The 20,584-nt window shown below is 48.9% G+C and overlaps 1 protein-coding gene across 14 annotated transcripts in view; it reads left to right on the top strand.

Annotated features, from left to right (window-relative positions):
• The window catches only part of sgip1a (SH3GL interacting endocytic adaptor 1a), a 120,143-nt gene that overhangs the window by 53,565 nt on the left and 45,994 nt on the right, over positions 1–20,584 (top strand). For 11 of the 14 annotated variants that reach the window (XM_090236198.1, XM_090236194.1, XM_090236195.1 and 8 more), the window contains exons 3-7: positions 15,932–16,004; positions 16,682–16,706; positions 17,254–17,319; positions 17,715–17,781; positions 18,420–18,604. In XM_090236198.1, coding sequence (XP_090092324.1) covers positions 15,932–16,004; positions 16,682–16,706; positions 17,254–17,319; positions 17,715–17,781; positions 18,420–18,604 — 416 coding nt within the window. Of the gene's footprint in view, positions 1–13,520; positions 13,641–15,931; positions 16,005–16,681; positions 16,707–17,253; positions 17,320–17,714; positions 17,782–18,419; positions 18,605–20,584 lie in introns of those variants that run through there. The other 3 variants (XM_090236189.1, XM_090236200.1, XM_090236199.1) reach the window with 3 other exon arrangements.

Genomic DNA, 20,584 nt, shown 5'->3' with positions numbered 1-20,584 from the left:
ATCTTCTCCTCTGCCTCCAGTCTTCTTATCTCTCTGACGTATCTTCACCTCTGCCTCCAGTCTTCTTATCTCTCTGACGTATCTTCTCCTCTGCCTCCAGTCTTCTTGTCTCTCTGACGTATCTTCTCCTCTGCCCCCAGTCTTCTTGTCTCTCTGACGTATCTTCTCCTCTGCCTCCAGTCTTCATGTCTCTCCGACGTATCTTCACCTCTGCCTCCAGTCTTCTTATCTCTCTGACGTATCTTCTCCTCTGCCTCCAGTCTTCTTGTCTCTCTGACGTATCTTCTCCTCTGCCCCCAGTCTTCTTGTCTCTCTGACGTATCTTCTCCTCTGCCTCCAGTCTTCATGTCTCTCCGACGTATCTTCTCCTCTGCCTCCAGTCTTCTTATCTCTCCAACATATCTTCTCCTCTGCCTCCTCCAGTCTTCCTATCTCTCTGACGTATCTTCTCCTCTGCCTCCAGTCTTCTTATCTCTCCGACGTATCTTCTCCTCTGCTTCCTCAAGTCTTCCTATCTTTCTGACGTATCTTCTCCTCTGCCTCCAGTCTTATCTCTCCGACGTATCTTCTCCTCTGCCTCCAGTCTTCTTATCTCTCCGACATATCTTCTAATCTGCCGCCAGTCTTCTTATCTCTCCGACGTATCTTCTCCTCTGCCTCCAGTCTTCTTATCTCTCCGACGTATCTTCTCCTCTGCCTCCAGTCTTCATGTCTCTCCGACGTATCTTCTCCTCTGCCTCCAGTCTTCTTATCTCTCCAACATATCTTCTCCTCTGCCTCCTCCAGTCTTCCTATCTCTCTGACGTATCTTCTCCTCTGCCTCCAGTCTTCTTATCTCTCCGACGTATCTTCTCCTCTGCCTCCAGTCTTCTTATCTCTCCGACATATCTTCTCCTCTGCCTCCAGTCTTCTTATCTCTCCGACGTATCTTCTCTTCTGCCTGCAGTCTTCTTATCTCTCTGACGTATCTTTTCCTCTGCCTCCAGTCTTCCTATCTCTCTGATGTATCTTTTCCTCTGCCTCCAGTCTTCCTGTCTCTCTGTGTTCATCATTTTCTCCACTGCCCCTGCTCTGCTCTAGTTGTCTTTAAAGACAGAGAGGTGAAGCAGCAGGTTTCCTGATCTCATTTTAAATCACGGCAGGGCATCAGACATCGCATCAGGTCACAAAATGGAGAATCGCCTTGTGTGTGTCTATCTGTGTCTGTGAGAGTACCTATTTGTGAGCAGCTACAGCGAGTGAACGTGTGTGTGTGTGTGTGTGTGCGCGCACACACATTTGTTAGTTCATAGAGCCGTGTCTGTCAGACTGGATGGGTTCCTACTGCATCTCTCTGTCCTGCTCCATCCTCATTATACCCAGCCCAGCCATTATACCCAGCCCAGCCATTATACCCAGCCCAGCCATTATACCCAGCCCAGCCGTTATACCCAGCCCAGCCATTGTACCCAGCTCAGCCATTATACCCAACCCACCCTAGCCATTATACCCAGCCCAGCCATTATACCCAGCCTAGCCATTATACCAAGCCAACCCTAGCCATTATACCCAGCCCAGCCATTATACCCAGCCAACCCCAGCCATTATACCCAGCCCAACCATTATTCCCATGCAACCCAGCCATTATTCCCAGCCTAACCATTATACCAAGCCAACCCTAGCCATTATACCCAGCCAACGCCAGCCATTATACCCAGCCCAACCATTATACCCATCCAACCCAGCCATTTTACCCAACCTAGCCATTATACCCTGCCCAGCCATTATACCCAGCCATTATACCCAGCCCAGCCATTATACCCAGCCATTATACCCAGCCATTATACCCAGCCAAAGCCATTATACCCAGCCCAGCCATTATACCCAGCCCAGCCATTATACCCACCCCACCCATTATACCCAGCCCAGCCATTATACCCAGCCCACCCCAGCCATTTTACCGAGCCCAGCCATTATACCCAGCCCGCCCATTATACCCAGCCGAGCCATTATACCCAGCTCAGCCATTATACCCAGCCCAGCCCAGCCATTATACCCAGCCCAGCCATTATACCCAGCCCAGCCATTATACCCAGCCCAGCCATTATACCCAGCCCTCCCCAGCCATTATACCCAGCCCAGCCATTATACCCAGCCCAACCCAGCAATTGTACCCACCCCAGCCATTATACCCAGCCCACCCCAGCCATTATACCCAGCCCAGCCATTATACCCAGCCCAGCCATTATACCCAGCCCACCCCAGCCATTATACCCAGCCCAGCCCAGCCATTATACCCAGCCCAGCCCAGCCATTATACCCAGCCCAGCCATTATACCCAGCCCAGCCATTATACCCAGCCCAGCCCAGCCATTATACCCAGCCCACCCCAGCCATTATACCCAGCCCAGCCCAGCCATTATACCAAGCCAACCCTAGCCATTATACCCAGCCCAGCCATTATGCCCAGCCATTATACCCAGCCCAGACATTATACCCAGCCCAGCCATTATACCCAGCCCAGCCATTATACCCAGCCCAGCCATTATACCCACCCCACCCATTATACCCAGCCCAGCCATTATACCCAGCCCACCCCAGCCATTATACCCAGCCCAGCCATTATACCCAGCCCACCCCAGCCATTATACCCAGCCCAGCCATTATACCCAGCCCAGCCATTATACCCAGCCCACCCCAGCCATTATACCCAGCCCAGCCATTATACCCAGCCTGCCCATTATACCCAGCCGAGCCATTATACCCAGCTCAGCCATTATACCCAGCCCACCCCAGCCATTATACCCAGCCCAGCCATTATACCCAGCCCAGCCATTATACCCAGCCCAGCCATTATACCCAGCCCAGCCCAGCCATTATACCCAGCCCAGCCATTATACCCAGCCCAGCCATTATACCCAGCCCACCCCAGCCATTATACCCAGCCCAGCCATTATACCCAGCCCAGCCATTATACCCAGCCCACCCCAGCAATTGTACCCAGCCCAGCCATTATACCCAGCCCACCCCAGCCATTATACCCAGCCCAGCCATTATACCCAGCCCACCCCAGCGATTATACCCAGCCCACCCCAGCCATTATACCCAGCCCACCCCAGCCATTATACCCAGCCCAGCCATTATACCCTCCCCAGCCATTATACCCAGCCCAGCCATTATACCCAGCCCAGCCATTATACCCAGGCCAGCCATTATACCCAGGCCAGCCATTATACCAAGCTCAGCCATTATACCCAGCACAGCCATTATACCCATCCAACCCAGCCATTATACCCAGCCTAGCCATTATACCAAGCCAACCCTAGCCATTATACCCAGCCCAGCCATTATACCCAGCCATTATACCCAGCCCAGACATTATACCCAGCCCAGCCATTATACCCAGCCCAGCCATTATACCCAGGCCAGCCATTATACCCAGGCCAGCCATTATACCAAGCCCAGACATTATACCCAGCACAGCCATTATACCCATCCAACCCAGCCATTATACCCAGCCTAGCCATTATACCAAGCCAACCCTAGCCATTATACCCAGCCCAGCCATTATACCCAGTCTAGCCATTATACCCAGCCATTATACCCAGCCATTATACCCAACCCAGCCATTATACCCAGCCCAGCCATTATACCCAGCCCAGACATTATACCCAGCCCAGCCATTATACTAAGCCAACCCTAGCCATTATAACCAGCCCAGCCATTATACCCAGCTCAGCCATTATACCCAGCCCAGCCATTATACCCAGCTATTATACCCAGCCCCCCCCCCCATTATACCCAGCCCAGCCATTATACCCAGCCCAGCCATTATACCCAGCCCAGCCATTATACCCAGCCCAAGCATTATACCCAGCCAAGCCATTGTACCCTACCCACCCCAGCCATTATACCCACCCCAGCCATTATACCCATGCCAGCCATTATACCCATGCCAGCCATTATACGCAGCCCAGCCATTATACCCAGCCATTATACCCATTCCAGCCATTATACCCAGCCCAACCATTATACCCAGCCCAACCATTATACCCAGCCCAGCCATTATAACCAGCCCAGCCATTATACTAAGCCATCCCTAGCCATTATACCCAGCCAACCCCAGCCATTATACCCAACCATTATACCCATCCAACCCCAGCCATTATACCCAGCCATTATACCCAGCCCACCCCACCCATTATACCCAGCCCAGCCATTATTCCCAGCCCAGCCATTATACCCAGCCCAGCCATTATACGCAGCCATTATACCCAGCCCAGCCATTATACCCAGCCATTATATCCAGCCCAGCCATTATACCCAGCCCAGGCATTATACCCAGCCCAGGCATTATACCCAGCCCAGCCATTATACCCAGACCAGCCATTATACCAAGCCCAGCCATTATACCCAGCCCAGCCATTATACCCAGCCCAGCCATTATACCCAGCCCAGCCCAGCCATTATACCCAGCCCAGCCCAGCCATTATACCCAACCCACCCAGCCATTATACCCAGCCCACCCCAGCCATTATACCCAGACCAGCCATTGTACCCAGCCCACCCCAGCCATTATACCCAGCCCACCCCAGCCATTATACCCAGCCCACCCCAGCCATTATACCCAGCCCAGCCATTATACCCAGCCCAGCCATTATACCCAGCCCAGCCATTATACCCAGCCATTATACCCAGCCCAGCCATTATACCCAGCCCAGCCATTATACTAAGCCAACCCTAGCCATTATACCCAGCCCAGCCATTATACCCAGCCAACCCCAGCCATTATACCCAACCATTATACCCATCCAACCCCAGCCATTATACCCAGCCATTATACCCAGCCCACCCCAGCCATTATACCCAGCCCAGCCATTATACCCAGCCCAGCCATTATACCCAGCCCAGCCATTATACCCAGCCCAGCCATTATACCCAGCCCACCCCAGCCATTATATCCAGCCCAGCCATTATACCCAGCCCAGCCATTATACCCAGCCATTATAACCAGCCCAGCCATTATACCCAGCCCAGCCATTATACCCAGCCCAGCCATTATACCCTGCCCAGCCATTGTACCCAGCCATTATACCCAGCCCAGCCATTATACCCAGCCATTATACCCAGCCCAGCCCTTATACCCAGCCCAGCCATTATACTAAGCCAACCCTAGCCATTATACCCAGCCCAGACATTATACCCAGCCAACCCCAGCCATTATACCCAACCATTATACCCATCCAACCCCAGCCATTATACCCAACCCAAGCCAGCCATTATACCCAGCCCAAGCCAGCCATTATACCCAACCATTATTCCCAGCCCACCCCAGCCATTATACCCAGCCCAGCCCAGCCATTATACCCAGCCATTATACCCAACCAACCCCAGCCATTATACCCAGCCCACCCCAGCCATTATACCCAGCCCACCCCAGCCATTATACCCAACCATTATACCCAGCCCACCCCAGCCATTATACCCAGCCCAGCCCAGCCATTATACCCAGCCATTATACCCAGCCCACCCCAGCCATTATACCCAGCCCAGCCATTATACCCTGCCCAGCCATTATACCCAGCCCACCCCAGCCATTATACCCAGCCCATCCTAGCCAACCCCAGCCATTATACCCAGCCCACCCCAGGCATTATACCCAGCCCACCCCAGCCATTATGCACAGCCCATACCAGCCAACCTCAGCCATTATACCCAGCCCATCCTAGCCAACCCCAGCCGTAATACCCAGCCAACCCCAGCCATTATACCCAGCCCATCCCAGCCATTATACCCAGCTCAGCCCAGCCATTATACCCAGCCATTATACCCAGCCAACCCCAGCCATTATACCCAGCCCATCCCAGCCAACCCCAGCCATTATACCCAGCCAACCCCAGCCATTATACCCAGCCCTTCCCAGCCAACCCCAGCCATTATACCCAGCCATCCCCAGCCATTATACCCAGCCCATCCCAGCCAACCCCAGCCATTATACCCAGCCAACCCCAGCCATTATACCCAGCCAACCCCAGCCCATCCCAGCCAACCCCAGCCATTATACCCAGCCGTTATAACTTCAACCAGTAAAATGTCTCTTTGGATAGCTTTTGCTACAGCCTATATCAGAGGTCGACCGATTAATCGGCAATCGGATTTGAAGTTTCCATAACAATCAGTAATCGGTCTTTTTGGACGCTGATTATGGACTATTACATTGAAATCCACGAGGAGACTGCGTAGCAGGCTCACCACCTGTTACGTGAGTGCAGCATCAAAAGGACTTTGTGGCTGCAAGGAGCCAAGGTTGCTAGATAGCATTAAACTTATCTTAGAAAAAACTATCTATCGCCACATAATCACTAGTTAACCACACATGGTTGATGAAATCACTAGGTTAACTAGCTTGTTTTGCGTTGCATATAATCAATGTGGTGCCTGTTCATTTATCATTGAATCACAGCCTACTTAAACTTCGCCAAACAGGTGATGATTTAACAAAAGAGCATTCGTGAAAAAAGCACAATTGTTGCACAAATGTACCTAACCATAAACATCAATGCCTTTCTTAAAATCAGTACACAAGTACTGTATATATTTTTAAACCTGCATATGTTGTTAAAATAAATTCATCTTAGCAGGCAATATTAACTAGGGAAATTGTGTCGCTTCTCTTGTGTTCAGTGCAAGCAGAGTCAGGGTATATGCAGCAGTTTGGGCCGCCTGGCTTGTTGCAAACTGTGTGGAGACCATTTCTTCCTAACAAAGACCGTAATACATTTTTCAGAATTGTACAGAATTATGACATAACATTGAAGGTTGTGCAATGTAACAGTAATATTTAGACTTATGGATGCCACCCGTTTGATAAAATACGTAATGGTTCCATATTTCACTGAAAGAATACACGTTTTGTTTTCGAAATTATAGTTTCCAAATTTGACCATATTAATTACCAAAGGCTTGTATTTCTGTGTGTTTATTATATTATAATTAAGTATATGATTTGATAGAGCAGTCTGACTGAATGATGGTAGGCAGCAGCAGGCTCCTAAGCATTCATTCAAACAGCACTACACTGCGTTTGCCAGCAGCTCTTCACAATGCTTGAAGCACAGCGCTGTTTATGACTTCAAGCCTATCAACTCCAGAGATTAGGCTGGCAATACTAAAGTGCCTATATGTAACGATTCTCTTCTTGTGAAGTAGAGGCGGACCAAAGCGCAGCGTGGTGGTTGTTCATTGTATTTATTGACGACACTATACATGAACAAACTAACGGAAAAAAACAAGAAACGTGAGAACTCAAAACAGCCCTGTCTGGTGCAAACACAAAAACAGGAACAATCACCCACAAACACACAGTGAAACCCAGGCTACCTAAATATGGTTCCCAATCAGAGACAATGACGAACACCTGCCTCTGATTGAGAACCATATCAGGCCGAACATAGAACTAGACCAAAACATAGAAAAACAAACATAGACTGCCCACCCAACTCACGCCCTGACCATACTAAATAAATACAAAAACAAAGGAAATAGAGGTCAGAACGTGACAGTACCCCCCCCCAAAGGTGCGGACTCCGGCCGCAAAACCTTGACCTATAGGGGAGGGTCTGGGTGGGCGTCTGTCCGCGGTGGCGGCTCTGGCGCGGGACGCGGACCCCACTTCGCCATTGTCTCAGTCCGCCTTATTGTCCGCCTCCGTGGCTTACTCACCATGCCCACCCCTCTCAATGACCCCACTGGACAGAGGGGCTGCTTCTCGGGACAGAGGGACAGCTGCTCGGGACAGAGGGACAGCTGCTCGGGACAGAGGGACAGCTGCTCGGGACAGAGGGACAGCTGCTCGGGACAGAGGGACAGCTGCTCCGGGCGGAGGGGCTCTAGCGGCCCCTGGCTGACTGGCGGCACTGGCGGCCCCTGGCTGACTGGCGGCCCCTGGCTGACTGGCGGCACTGGCGGCCCCTGGTTGACTGGCGGCGCTGGCGCTGGGCTGACTGGCGGCACTGGCGGCCCCTGGTTGACTGGCGGCACTGGCGGCCCCTGGCTGACTGGCGGCACTGGCGGCCCCTGGCTGACGGGCGGCATTGGCGGCTCCTGGCAGACGGGCGGCACTGGCGGCGCTGGGCAGACGGGCGGCACTGGCGGCGCTGGGCAGACGGGCGGCACTGGCGGCGCTGGGCAGACGGGCGGCACTGGCGGCGCTGGGCAGACGGGCGGCACTGGCGGCGCTGGGCAGACGGGCGGCACTGGCGGCGCTGGGCAGACGGGCGGCACTGGCGGCGCTGGGCAGACGGGCGGCGCTGGGCAGACGGGCGGCGCTGGGCAGACGGGCGGCGCTGGGCAGACGGGCGGCGCTGGGCAGACGGGCGGCGCTGGCGGCGCTGGGCAGACGGGAAGCTCCGATGGCGCCGGGCAGACGCGAAGCTCCGACAGAGGCGCCGGGCAGACGGGAAGCTCCGGCAGAGGCGCCGGACAGGCGGGAGGCTCCGGCAGAGGCGCCGGACAGGCGGGAGGCTCCGGCAGAGGCGCCGGACAGGCGGGAGGCTCCGGCAGAGGCGCCGGACAGGCGGGAAGCTCCGGCAGAGGCGCCGGACAGGCGGGAGGCTCCGGCAGAGGCGCCGGACAGGCGGGAGGCTCCGGCAGAGGCGCCGGACAGGCGGGAGGCTCCGGCAGAGGCGCCGGACAGGCGGGAGGCTCCGGCAGAGGCGCCGGACAGGCGGGAGGCTCCGGCAGAGGCGCCGGACAGGCGGGAGGCTCCGGCAGAGGCGCCGGACAGGCGGGAGGCTCCGGCAGCGGCGCCGGACAGGCGGGAGGCTCCGGCAGCGGCGCCGGACAGGCGGGAGGCTCCGGCAGAGGCGCCGGACAGGCGGGAGGCTCCGGCAGAGGCGCCGAACAGGCGGGAGGCTCCGGCAGAGGCGCCGGACAGGCGGGAGGCTCCGGCAGCGCTGGAGAGGAGGAAGGCTCTGGACGGATGGGCCGGAGAGACAGCCTGGTACGGGGAGCTGCCACCGGAGGGCTGGGGTGTGGAGGTGGTGACGGATAGACCGGGCCGTGCAGGCGCACTGGAGCTCTTGAGCACCGAGCCTGCCCAACCTTACCCGGTTGAATGGTCCCGGTCGCCCTGCCAGTGCGGCGAGGTGGAATAGCCCGCACTGGGCTATGCAGGCGAACCGGGGACACCGTGCGCAAGGCTGGTGCCATGTAAGCCGGCCCAAGGAGACGCACTGGAGACCAGATGCGTAGAGCCGGCTTCATGGCACTTGGCTCGATGCCCACTCTAGCCCGGCCGATACGCGGAGCTGGAATGTACCGCACCGGGCTGTGCACCCGCACTGGGGACACCGTGCGCTCCACAGCATAACACGGTGCCTGCCTGGTCTCTCTAGCCCCCCGGTAACCACAGGAAGTTGGCTCAGGTCTCCTACCTGGCGTAGCCATACTCCCTGTTAGCCCCCCCCCAAGAAATTTTTGGGGCTGACTCCCGGGCTTCCATCCACGACGCCGCGCTGCCTCCTCGTACCAGCGCCTCTCCGCTTTCGCCGCCTCCCGTTCTTCCTTGGGGCGGCGATATTCTCCTGGCTGAGCCCAAGGTCCTTTACCGTCTAATTCGTCCTCCCATGTCCATACCTCCTCGCGCTGCTCCTGCTGCTGCTTTCTCCTTTGCCCATTACCACACCGCTTGGTCCTGTTGTGGTGGGTGATTCTGTAACGATTCTCTTCTTGTGAAGTAGAGGCGGACCAAAGCGCAGCGTGGTGGTTGTTCATTGTATTTATTGACGACACTATACATGAACAAACTAACGGAAAAAAACAAGAAACGTGAGAACTCAAAACAGCCCTGTCTGGTGCAAACACAAAAACAGGAACAATCACCCACAAACACACAGTGAAACCCAGGCTACCTAAATATGGTTCCCAATCAGAGACAATGACGAACACCTGCCTCTGATTGAGAACCATATCAGGCCGAACATAGAACTAGACCAAAACATAGAAAAACAAACATAGACTGCCCACCCAACTCACGCCCTGACCATACTAAATAAATACAAAAACAAAGGAAATAGAGGTCAGAACGTGACACTATAAGAACATCCAATAGTCAAAGGTATATGAAATACAAATGGTATAAAGAGAAATAGTCCAATAATTCCTATAATAACTACAACCTAAAACTTCTTAACTGGGAATATTGAAGTCTCATGTTAAAGAGAACCACCAGCTTTCATTCTGAGCAAGGAACTTAAACATTAGCTTTTTTACATGGCACATATTGCACTTTTACTTTCTTCTCCTGTCACGGTTTTCCTCCTCTTCATCTGAAGAGGAGAGGCGAGAAGGATCAGAGGACCAAAATGTGGCGTGGTATGTGTTCATAGTGAATATTTAATTAAAGAAAGTACTGAACACTGCATACAAAAACAATAAACAAATAACGACCGTGAAGCTACAAATGAGACCTATGCTGACACAAGCCACTAACATAGACAATCTCCCACAAACAAACAGTGCAACCCAGGCTACCTAAGTATGATTCTCAATCAGAGATAACTCATGACACCTGCCTCTGATTGAGAACCATACTAGGCCGAAACATAGAAATCCCAAAATCATAGAAAACAAAACATAGACTGCCCACCCAACTCACGCCCTGACCATACTAAATAAATCCAAAACAAAGGAAATAAAGGTCAGAACGTGACATCTCCAACACTGTGCTTTTGCATTATTTAAACCAAATTGAATTATTTAAACCAAATTGAACATGTTTCATTATTTATTTGAGACTAAATTGATTTTATTCATGTATTATATTAAGTTAAAATAAAAGTCTTCATTGTTCAATCAGTATTGTTGTAATTGTCATGATTACAAATATATATAAATCAGCCGATTTAATCAATATCAGCTTTTTTTTGGTCCTCCAATAATCGGTATCGTTATCAGCGTTGAAAAATCATAATCGGTCGATCTCTAATATCAATGTGTTAGCATTCTAGCTAACAACTGCTACATTCAAAATAATTATTTTGCATAGATCACAACCAAATATATTCGTAGCAACTGTTCAAGCAAGAATCAAAACATCATTGTAAGTGTAAAAAAAAGTTAGTTTGTTTATAAGTAATAAAAACATAAATCTATGTTGATTGTGCGCAGATGGCGATGGCTTTCTTACTGCCACCAAGAGTCACACGCATCCGTACGTGACGTCAGTGTGTCGTGTACTGGAAAAGGATCTATTATATGATTCGTACAATAAATGCATATAAAATAATGTCACGGGACTTATGAGCATATCTTGTCTGCTAAATTAACTAGCCTATAGCATGGCGTATTGGAGATATGTTTATGTTAATGGCGGTCAATTGCTATGAGGCCGGCAGTCATTTGCATGACAATAACCATCTGACAAAATGTCATGACCATCACAGCCCTAGTGACCACCCACACCTCCAAAACTTCACACCTTCCTACAATAACTGCACCTGTCGGAGTGACTGACCACGCACCTTGCAGCATGACCGCACACCTTCCTAGAATAGGTTACCAGACACTCTTCTACTTAGTATTCACAGGACACCTGTCTCCCCATCCCTGCTGCCTCTCTGTGTGGAGAGCCCTCCTGGCAGACAGCCTGAGTCTTGTTCACTGTGGATAAAGAATCTCTCCAGCCTCTCCAGCTCTTTCCCATTAAAACAGCTTGTGAAACAGTCTCTGCTTCTCCTCCCTAGAGTTAGCAATCTCCCTAAATGAGCCCAGTCACCAGCTAGGGAGAGAGAGAGGGGGACCGTGTGTGTGTGTGTGTGTGTGTGTGTGTGTGTGTGTGTGTGTTTGCTTTAAGATCATAGCTATCTTAATTATCCTCGGCACTCCAGGGATTCCCTGGTCCAGACTGATGAAGGCTTTGGGGTCTGAATCACAGTCAACATCTCCAGACTACAGTTAAACACAGACAGAGACACATGAAGACAGAAGAGTACACAGCATTCACACTGTGTTGCTCAGAACACAGAAGAGCACACAATATTCACACTGTGTTGCTCAGAACACAGAAGAGCACACAATATTCACACTGTTACTTAGAACACAGAAGAGCACACGACATTCACACTGTGTTGCTCAGAACACAGAAGAGCACACAACATTCATACTGTGTTGCTCAGAACACAGAACAGCACACAATATTCACACTGTGTTACTCAGAACACAGAAGAGCACACAATATTCACACTGTGTTGCTCAGAACACAGAAGAGCACACGACATTCACACTGTATCGCTCAGAACACAGAAGAGCACACAACACTGTCACCATGCAGTCTAGACACACAGGAAGCCAGACACAAGCACAGAACTCACAGGGTAGCTGAGGTACAGACATCTAGTAAAGCACAGCAATAACAGAGCTAATGTAGAGAGTAGCATTGTAGATCACCTCAAACTGTCTTATCTCAGGACTGATCACCGTTGGAAGTTGTTTTGACAGGTCTGATTCGTTTGAGGACTTGTTGTTTGGTTTGGAATAGATCTTCAGATTCAAAGAAACCTGTTGGGGGATTGAGAGAAACAGTAACAAGGCTACCTTAGATGAAGAGATACCAAGACATACCGAAATGGAATGCTGAAAAGTAGAAAGACAGAACTGCCTGCATTCTTCACTGCAGACTCCCTCTTCTTTTTGCAGTGTGTATTCTTTGCTCCCTCTCAGTTGCCCAGATGCCATCCATAGTTAACTAGTTTTTACCCCCTCCATCCTCTTACCTCCGCCCTCTTCCCGCCGCCTTCTGCCCGCTTCCTGTTCCTGTCGTTTGAGTCAGGTGGCACTCCTGTTCCTGCTCTCTTATAGGCTGGGAGTTAATGTGGCCCCCAACAGGGTTTTACCTGGGACCAAAAGGGTTCTACCTGGAACCAAAAGGGTTCTACCTGGAACCAAAAAGGATTCTTCAAAGGGTTCGCCGATGGGGACAGCTGAAGAACCCTTTTAGGTCATTTTTTTCTAGGATTGTAGCAGGGACAGAGGAAGAGGTCAGGGAATGTGATAGAGGCAGGGTGAGGCTGTGAAAGGTAACCTCAAAACCAGCGGGGACATAGGCTGTGACAGAGAAAGGAGCAGGTACTGACAGTTGCCCAGAAGAACAGTGGCAGGTAGTGACAGGTCTTCACAGAGCCTGTAGACAAACAGGAACAGGTACCTAAGATACTGGATATCTAAGGAGGAAGAGACAGACAGACATAGAGGCATATTTGAACTCTTGTCACGTATCTCTTGGACTTCATGCTACAGATGAGGCATGTTTAGACTGTGCCTTGGGAGATTGGATGGAGATTGGCCTCCTCCCTGTGCTGGGTTGATTATTCATTCATCGACTCTGGCATTTGTTGTTTATTCATGAGTTGAGTCACTGGTCTTGAATTTAAGCACTGGCCTAGAGGGTAGGGATAAAGATACTGTACTGTGTGTGTGTGCGTGCGTGCGTGCGATGCTACTTCGTGCAGACACACTCTAAGGCTCTGGTTCCCCCACTGCGTGTTGCACTGTACTAGGAGAGGTGGAGGTGTGAGACGACAGGCAGAGACAGACATGGCAGAATGACGAGGCTGGAATATAGGGACCAGAAATGCAGGGAGATAACTGGACATTTATTTTGGGTAAGAATGGATTGTAGAATTGTGTATAGTAAATATATGATAGTCCTACTCCGTTTCAAATAGTCCAGAAAGTTATGCCAATTTCAGTCTCTGTAAGAGGTACTTAATCTTAAAGGTCCAATTCAGCCATTTCTGTCTCAATATCAAATACTTTTTTGGTGACAATTAAGTTCCTTGTTGTGATTGTTTTCTACAAAAATTGTCAAAAAGAAACAAAAATGGCTTCTTAGCAAAGAGCAATTTCTCAAGCTACATTTTTCGCGGACTGTCTGAGCATGGACGGAAAAACTGACAACTAGTTATTTTTGGCAGAGAAGTTTGGAACCCTCTTTTTTTATTGATCTATTAACTAATTAATTTACCGCCTGTGTCACGACTTCCGCCGAAGTCGGTCCCTCTCCTTGTTCGGGCGGTGTTTGGCGGTCGACGTCACTGACCTTCTAGCCATCATTGATCCATTTTTCATTTTCCATTGGTTTTGTCTTGTCTTCCTTCACACCTGGTTCCAATCCTATCAATTTCATATTGTGTATTTAACCCTCTGTTTCCCCTCATGTTTTGTCTGAGATTGTTTTATTGTATGTTTGTACAAGTCATGTGTCGGTGTGCGACGGGTTTTGTACCCACTTATGTTATTTGTTTGTATATTTTGGTTGTTGGAGTTTTATGAGCGCTTATTAAACAACTCAGTTTATACCAAGTTTGTTTTCCTGCGCCGGACTTCCCTGCCACCGGCACGCACCCATTTCAGCCTGGTGATGTCAAAACAGGCTGAGATTACAGGCGGTCTTTTCAAACAGCTCTTACACTAAAATGGCATCATCATTTTCACAGTATTATTCCAACCTCATTGTGTGGAAATATATATAAAACACAGCAGAAGTACGTTTTTGACTACACTTGGCCTTTAACAGTTGCTGTACTGTTTTAGTATACTGCTCCAAGTCATTTCAGTCTGCTCCAGTCTCTTTGGTCTGAATATGGAGGAAGAGCATTTCAGTCTGCTCCAGTCTCTTTGGTCTGAATATGGAGGAAGAGCATTTCAGTCTGCTCCAGTCTCTTTGGTCTGAATATGGAGGAAGAGCATTTCAGTCTGCTCCAGTCTCTTTGGTCTGAATATGGAGGAAGAGCATTTCAGTCTGCTCCAGTCTCTTTGGTCTGAATATGGAGGAAAAGCATTTCAGTCTGCTCCAGTCTCTTTGGTCTGAATATGGAGGAAGAGCATTTCAGTCTGCTCCAGTCTCTTTGGTCTGAATATGGAGGAAAAGCATTTCAGTCTGCTCCAGTCTCTTTGGTCTGAATATGGAGGAAGAGCATTTCAGTCTGCTCCAGTCTCTTTGGTCTGAATATGGAGGAAGAGCAATTAAGTTTGCTTCCTTTCTGAGTTCATGTTTTAATAGGCTGGTATCATGGCAGGTTACAGATCTAATGACGCAGAATCTTCTTGATTTGTGTTTCCTGAGAGAAAGGGACTATTTTCCCTGCTTTAAAGATAGATATCAGCCATTCTCTGTTCTATGTTACAACGTACTAAGTGAGGATGAAGTGTAGACAGAGGTAGTTGCCAGGTTCCTCACTATTCATTGGCTATAATATGAGTTACTACATGTCTGTTGATGATAGTGTATTGATTTAGACAGAGGATTCATTTAGTCAGAGGACTCATTTGGCCAAAGGACTCATTTAGCCAGGGGACTCATTTAGACAGAGGAGTAATTTACACAGAGGAGTAATTTACAAAGAGGAGTAATTTACACAGAGTAATTTAGCCAGTACTAATTTAGCCAGAGCAGAGCCAGTATCAGAGGAAGGGGACTTGACAGATCAGTGATCAACAGAAAGGGATCCATCTGCATTGGCCATGAGGACCATTTGAGATGTGAATGAATATTAGCCTTGAAAGAGCATTCTGCTACTCAATAATAGATGAAAAGCTCAACCTTGATCCACAGGACCACAGGTCTGGGCCTCTGTTCTGACACTGGATAGTATAGCCAGTCTGGAACTCTATGAATACACACAGATGGACACAAACACAAACACAGACACACACAAACACAGACACACACACACACAGACACAGACACACACAGACACAGACACACACAAACACAGACACACACAAACACAGACACACACACAGATACACACACACACACACTGCTTGTTGATTTTGTGTGCTCGGAATTTGACTGTGTGTGTGCGTGTGCGTGTGCGCCGTCTGTGTGTGGGACTGTGTTTGATCTGTTCTTCACACACTTAATCATCTCTCTCCTCTGGTTTGTCCTCAGGTTTGAAAAAACGTACCAGGAAGGCCTTTGGGATACGGAAGAAAGAGAAGGGAGACAAGGACAATGACTCCACGTAAGTATACCCGTCAAACTTACACTTGCACACACACATACACACACACACATACACACACACACGCAGATACACATACACAGCAGTCATCCAAATATGATTCCACTGGCTGTGGATGTTCTATCAAGGGAGTTGAGGTTCTATTGACCATGAACGCTCCACCTGAGGAGCTCTACAGTTTGAGACGTAATGTCCGCTCATGCGATGACAGTTGCCTTGGCAGCTGTAGGCTGTGCCCATAACTCTGTGAAACTAACTGTAGCTGAGGCTCAGCACTGTGATCAATCACTAACTTGCCCAGGTCTTTTCTCTAATTCTGTTTGGGACGTATCGATTCACCTCACAGGGTTGTATGTACATGATAACTTTTCATTTTGATTCATGACTCTTAAGAACTGATAGGTGTGTGTGTGTGTGCGTGGGTACGTGCGCCCGCCTGCTGCCCGTCGGTCCGTCTGGGAGTATGTATTTGTGTGTGGGTGAAGTATTCCCTGAGAAAGCCCCTATAGACTGTGGTATTCCAGTGAGCTGCTTTGCTAATTGGCAGTGCACTTCAGTTTGAATATAAACTATTTTATTATATGGCAAGTGGATTTCAAGATCCTTAGTTTCTCTTTGTCCCTGTCTCCATCCCTCCTTCCTTCCTTTTTTCTTTCTCTTGCTCTTTTTTTCCTCAGGGGGTCCCCTGACAGAGATGGGGGTGTAAGTATCCCAAAATCGTTCATGTTTTATCTAATGGATTAATCATACAACTTGTTCAGCTGAGAAATAGTCCATAATATCTTAGTTTGTTACCTTTTCAATAAAGAAGTGTGTCATTGCTGGAAGGAGGAAGACATAACTGGCTATTTACAAGCTTGATTTAATAGTGTCATTTTAAGACTCTCAGTCCTTTAGGAGAATCGGCACTGTAACATTAGTGTCCCCTTTAATAGACTCTAGACTCTAGAATCAAATGAAATGAGTCTATTGAATAACTTGTTAACTGTTACATGTTTTTTATTGTATTTGTGTTCTCTGTGTTGTTGACCGTCATCATTCAGGATCCCCAGCAGAATGAATCGGTATTGAACACTATGCAGTCCCCTCTAGCGTAGGATAGTTACTGTACTACCAGACTCCACTAGAGCTTAATGCACCTAGTCAAGTAGCGCTAGCCAATCACTCAATAGTATAGAAGTGCATGAGTTGCGTATACATGATTCTGATTGGTGGGATTCTTTGTGATGTCATGTTGTTCTGTTTTCAGTCCCAGAAGAGGGCCAATGGCGCAGCTGTCAATGGGTTCTCTGGAGAGATCGACTGGGACAGATATGTAAGGAACCAGCATTCTACCCTTTAAACAAGCTCATATAGCACATGATACAAAACAATCAGTATATGTTATAGAGAATAGATATTCTTCTGACCCATCTGTTACTGTTTTACTGTCGTTTCTTAACATTCTGGGGGTATGTCAATGTAGCATCAGGGTTGCGCTCAATTCAATCAATTCAGAAACTGAATTGACAGAATTTAAATGGATTAAGCCCAACAAATACAGTATGTAATTAAAGCAAAAATCATTATTCTACCCTTGTAACAAGCACATAGCACATGATTTTCAGTTAGGTTCCTGAATTGACTGAATTGAATTGACTGAATGGAATTGAGCCCAACCCCGATTAGCATGGTGTAAATATGGTGTGTCTGTTGCTCTGTCTGTTTCAGAACACCCCTACAGTGGACGATGAAGGTTACAGTCTCAGGCCAGATGAGGAGGAGGGGCCAGGATCAGATATCCTTTGTATCTACTATACACCCTAATAGAGCTAGACATGAATTACATCACACTACAGTTTGAACTTGTTTCTGTCGGTATGTCTGTATTAGTGAATGACTGTCTGACTAGATCAGAAACATTTAGTATTCAGCCCACCACAGAACTAGTCTGGCAAACACCTAACTGTGAATCACGACAGCCAGGCCATCACAGAACAGCCTAGCAGAACAGCCACCGTCAAGCATCATCTCATCTCATCTCAACTCAATAACAAACCGACAGACTACCGGGGAAAATCTGAGCATCACTTCAACTCAATAACAGCTAATGGCACACTTCCTGGAATTACTATGCAATGATTAGTCTGATATTTATGGAACCTACTGTTCTGTGAGGAGAGTGTACAGTCTCCTGGTTGTATGCTGTAGTATATGCTATTTGACAGAGATTTAGATATATAAACACTCTCTGGGGTAAAGTTTATCCTAGGTACAGATCTAGGATCAGCTTCCCCTCCCCCAATTCTAACCTTAACCATTAGTGTGGAAAATACTAAACTGACCCCAGATCAGCATCTAGGGGCAACTTCACCCTACTCCTATCACCTATGACCTTCAGCATTGAAACAATTGCTGTCCTTAACGGCGACCCACCCGGCCCCAAACCCCCCAAGGAGCACTTCTTCTCCTCCAGCGAGTCAGAGGGAGAGGAGGACCACCGGAAAAAGTTTAAGATCAAGATCAAACCGTTACCAGCGGAAAGTGCCAACTGTTTGGCCCCGTCAGTAGATGAACTCAAAGCCTCCATAGGCAACATAGCTCTGTCTCCCTCTCCTCTGGTGAGTACCTCCCCCCGCCTTCACTGCTCTGTCCTCACTGGGGTCATGATGTTACTTTCTCTTCATGTTACTGTGTTGTTATGAAGTAGAACTATAGAACTGTTTTCTAGAATGTGTTTGAACTGTTGTATCTGTTTGACTGTTTTGTTGCTTATTAGGGAAGTTCTTTCCACAGCTCACAACACATTTCTTTCTGTTTATGTCTTTTTGTGGTTCTCTGTCTCACTGCATGTTGTTTACGTTTCTTTTCTCCTCATTACCAAATGCATATGCCTGTCTGGGAGTGAATGATAGTATCTCAGAGCCAATCGATCCATATCCCTGGAATGACAATTAGCTAGAGAGACATGTGTTAGTTTACCCTCTACTACACAACTGCTGATGGTAGGGAGGTTGGGGAGAGAGGAGAGGTGGTGGCTGGCAGGTCTTTAGCCTTCTGGTGTGACCTCAGTGGACTGACTACGAATTACTTGAGTGGAGTATACGACAGCCCTCAGAAACCAATTACAGTTATCCCATTGCCAACAGTGGGGTGTTTGAGTCTCCATCACAGGGCTGGCTCGAGGCATAAGCAACATAAGCGGTCGCTTAGGGCCCCAGCCCAGTAGGGGGCCCCGAAACCCTCCCCCAAAATATGTTTATTTATTTTGTCTTTTTAGTAACTCAGTTGGGGTCTCAACTTACTGTTGAGCGTTAGAATAGTAGAATGGTGCAAGTTTGAAACTTGGTTGTGCATCAGCAATTTTTCTATTGTTATGTCAAGACACTTGACAGCCATGATAGCTAACCATTTTTAAATTGGCAAATTAGTCTAGCCAGCTATCTAAAATTGTAGTAATCATGGCCGAATACCGACTGGCAATGGGGCCACCATTGACATTTTTTCAACCAAATCTCTCTTAGGGCCTCCAAAAGACTAGAGCCGGTCCTGCTCAGCCACTTTGAACTGGAGAGAGAGTTTAGCTGATCTAAGGTCAGATTCCCACACCACAATAACAATGACAACCCATGAGATTCAAACACTCAAATTAAATGCTTCACTTAACCTCAAAATAGCAGTGATGAGAGGGGAGTGGGAGTGACAGCAGTTGAAGGAGTTTCTCTTTGGGATGCCCACCCCCTTCCTCCTCCACCCTACTGTATCTCTAACTTTCTAGTTGGCACAGTTAGCTCCAGTGTCAACACTGGTGTAAATAATTCAGCCTGGAAAGTGGGCATTCACAGTGAGGTTCTGTCCTGTACATACGCAAGGACAGTCTCCTGTCATACGAGAACCTTTTCGACTCAATAATTCATCCATCCGCTGGCTGTCGAGCCGGTAGCTAGCCGCTAGCTCCCTTACCAGGAACAGTGAGCAGGTGTTTGGTTGTCTTAAGGTGTACCTGGCTCTCTCTGTGTGTAGAGGGATTTGACAATAGAGATCAGCATACAATGGCTGTGTGGTTTTATTGTCACATACCCCCAGATAGGTGCAATGAATTGGGTTGCTTTACAGAGTCAGCTATAGTGGTACAGCGCCCCCTGCAGCAAATTAGGGTAAAGTGCCTTGCTCAAGGGCACACCGTCAGATTGTTCACCTTGTTGGCTCGGGTGTTCGAATCAGCGAGCTTTTGCTTACTGGCCCAACGCTCTACCCGCTAGACTACCTGCCGGCCAACACTAACACCTAAGTTTGATGCCTGAAGTTCATATTCTGTTAACTCATACGCAAAATCTAGGTTGTATCACAACCGCCCGTGATTGGGAGTCCCATAGGGCAGCGCACAATTGGCCCAGCGTCGTCCAGATTTGGCCGGTGTAGGCTGTCATTTGGCCGGTGTAGGCTGTCATTAGGCCGGTGTAGGCTGTCATTAGGCCGGTGCAGGCTGTCATTTGGCCGGTGTAGGCTGTCATTTGGCCGGTGTAGGCTGTCATTTGGCCGGTGTAGGCTGTCATTAGGCCGGTGTAGGCTGTCATTAGGCCGGTGTAGGCTGTCATTTG

This window comes from Oncorhynchus mykiss, chromosome 5 (genome assembly GCF_057628025.1).
Source record: "Oncorhynchus mykiss isolate SJ-2025 chromosome 5, ASM5762802v1, whole genome shotgun sequence".
In the NCBI taxonomy this organism is placed as follows: Eukaryota; Metazoa; Chordata; class Actinopteri; order Salmoniformes; family Salmonidae; genus Oncorhynchus; species Oncorhynchus mykiss.
The sequence above is the reverse complement of the archived record's forward strand: the minus strand, read 5'-3'. Positions and strand labels throughout refer to the sequence as shown.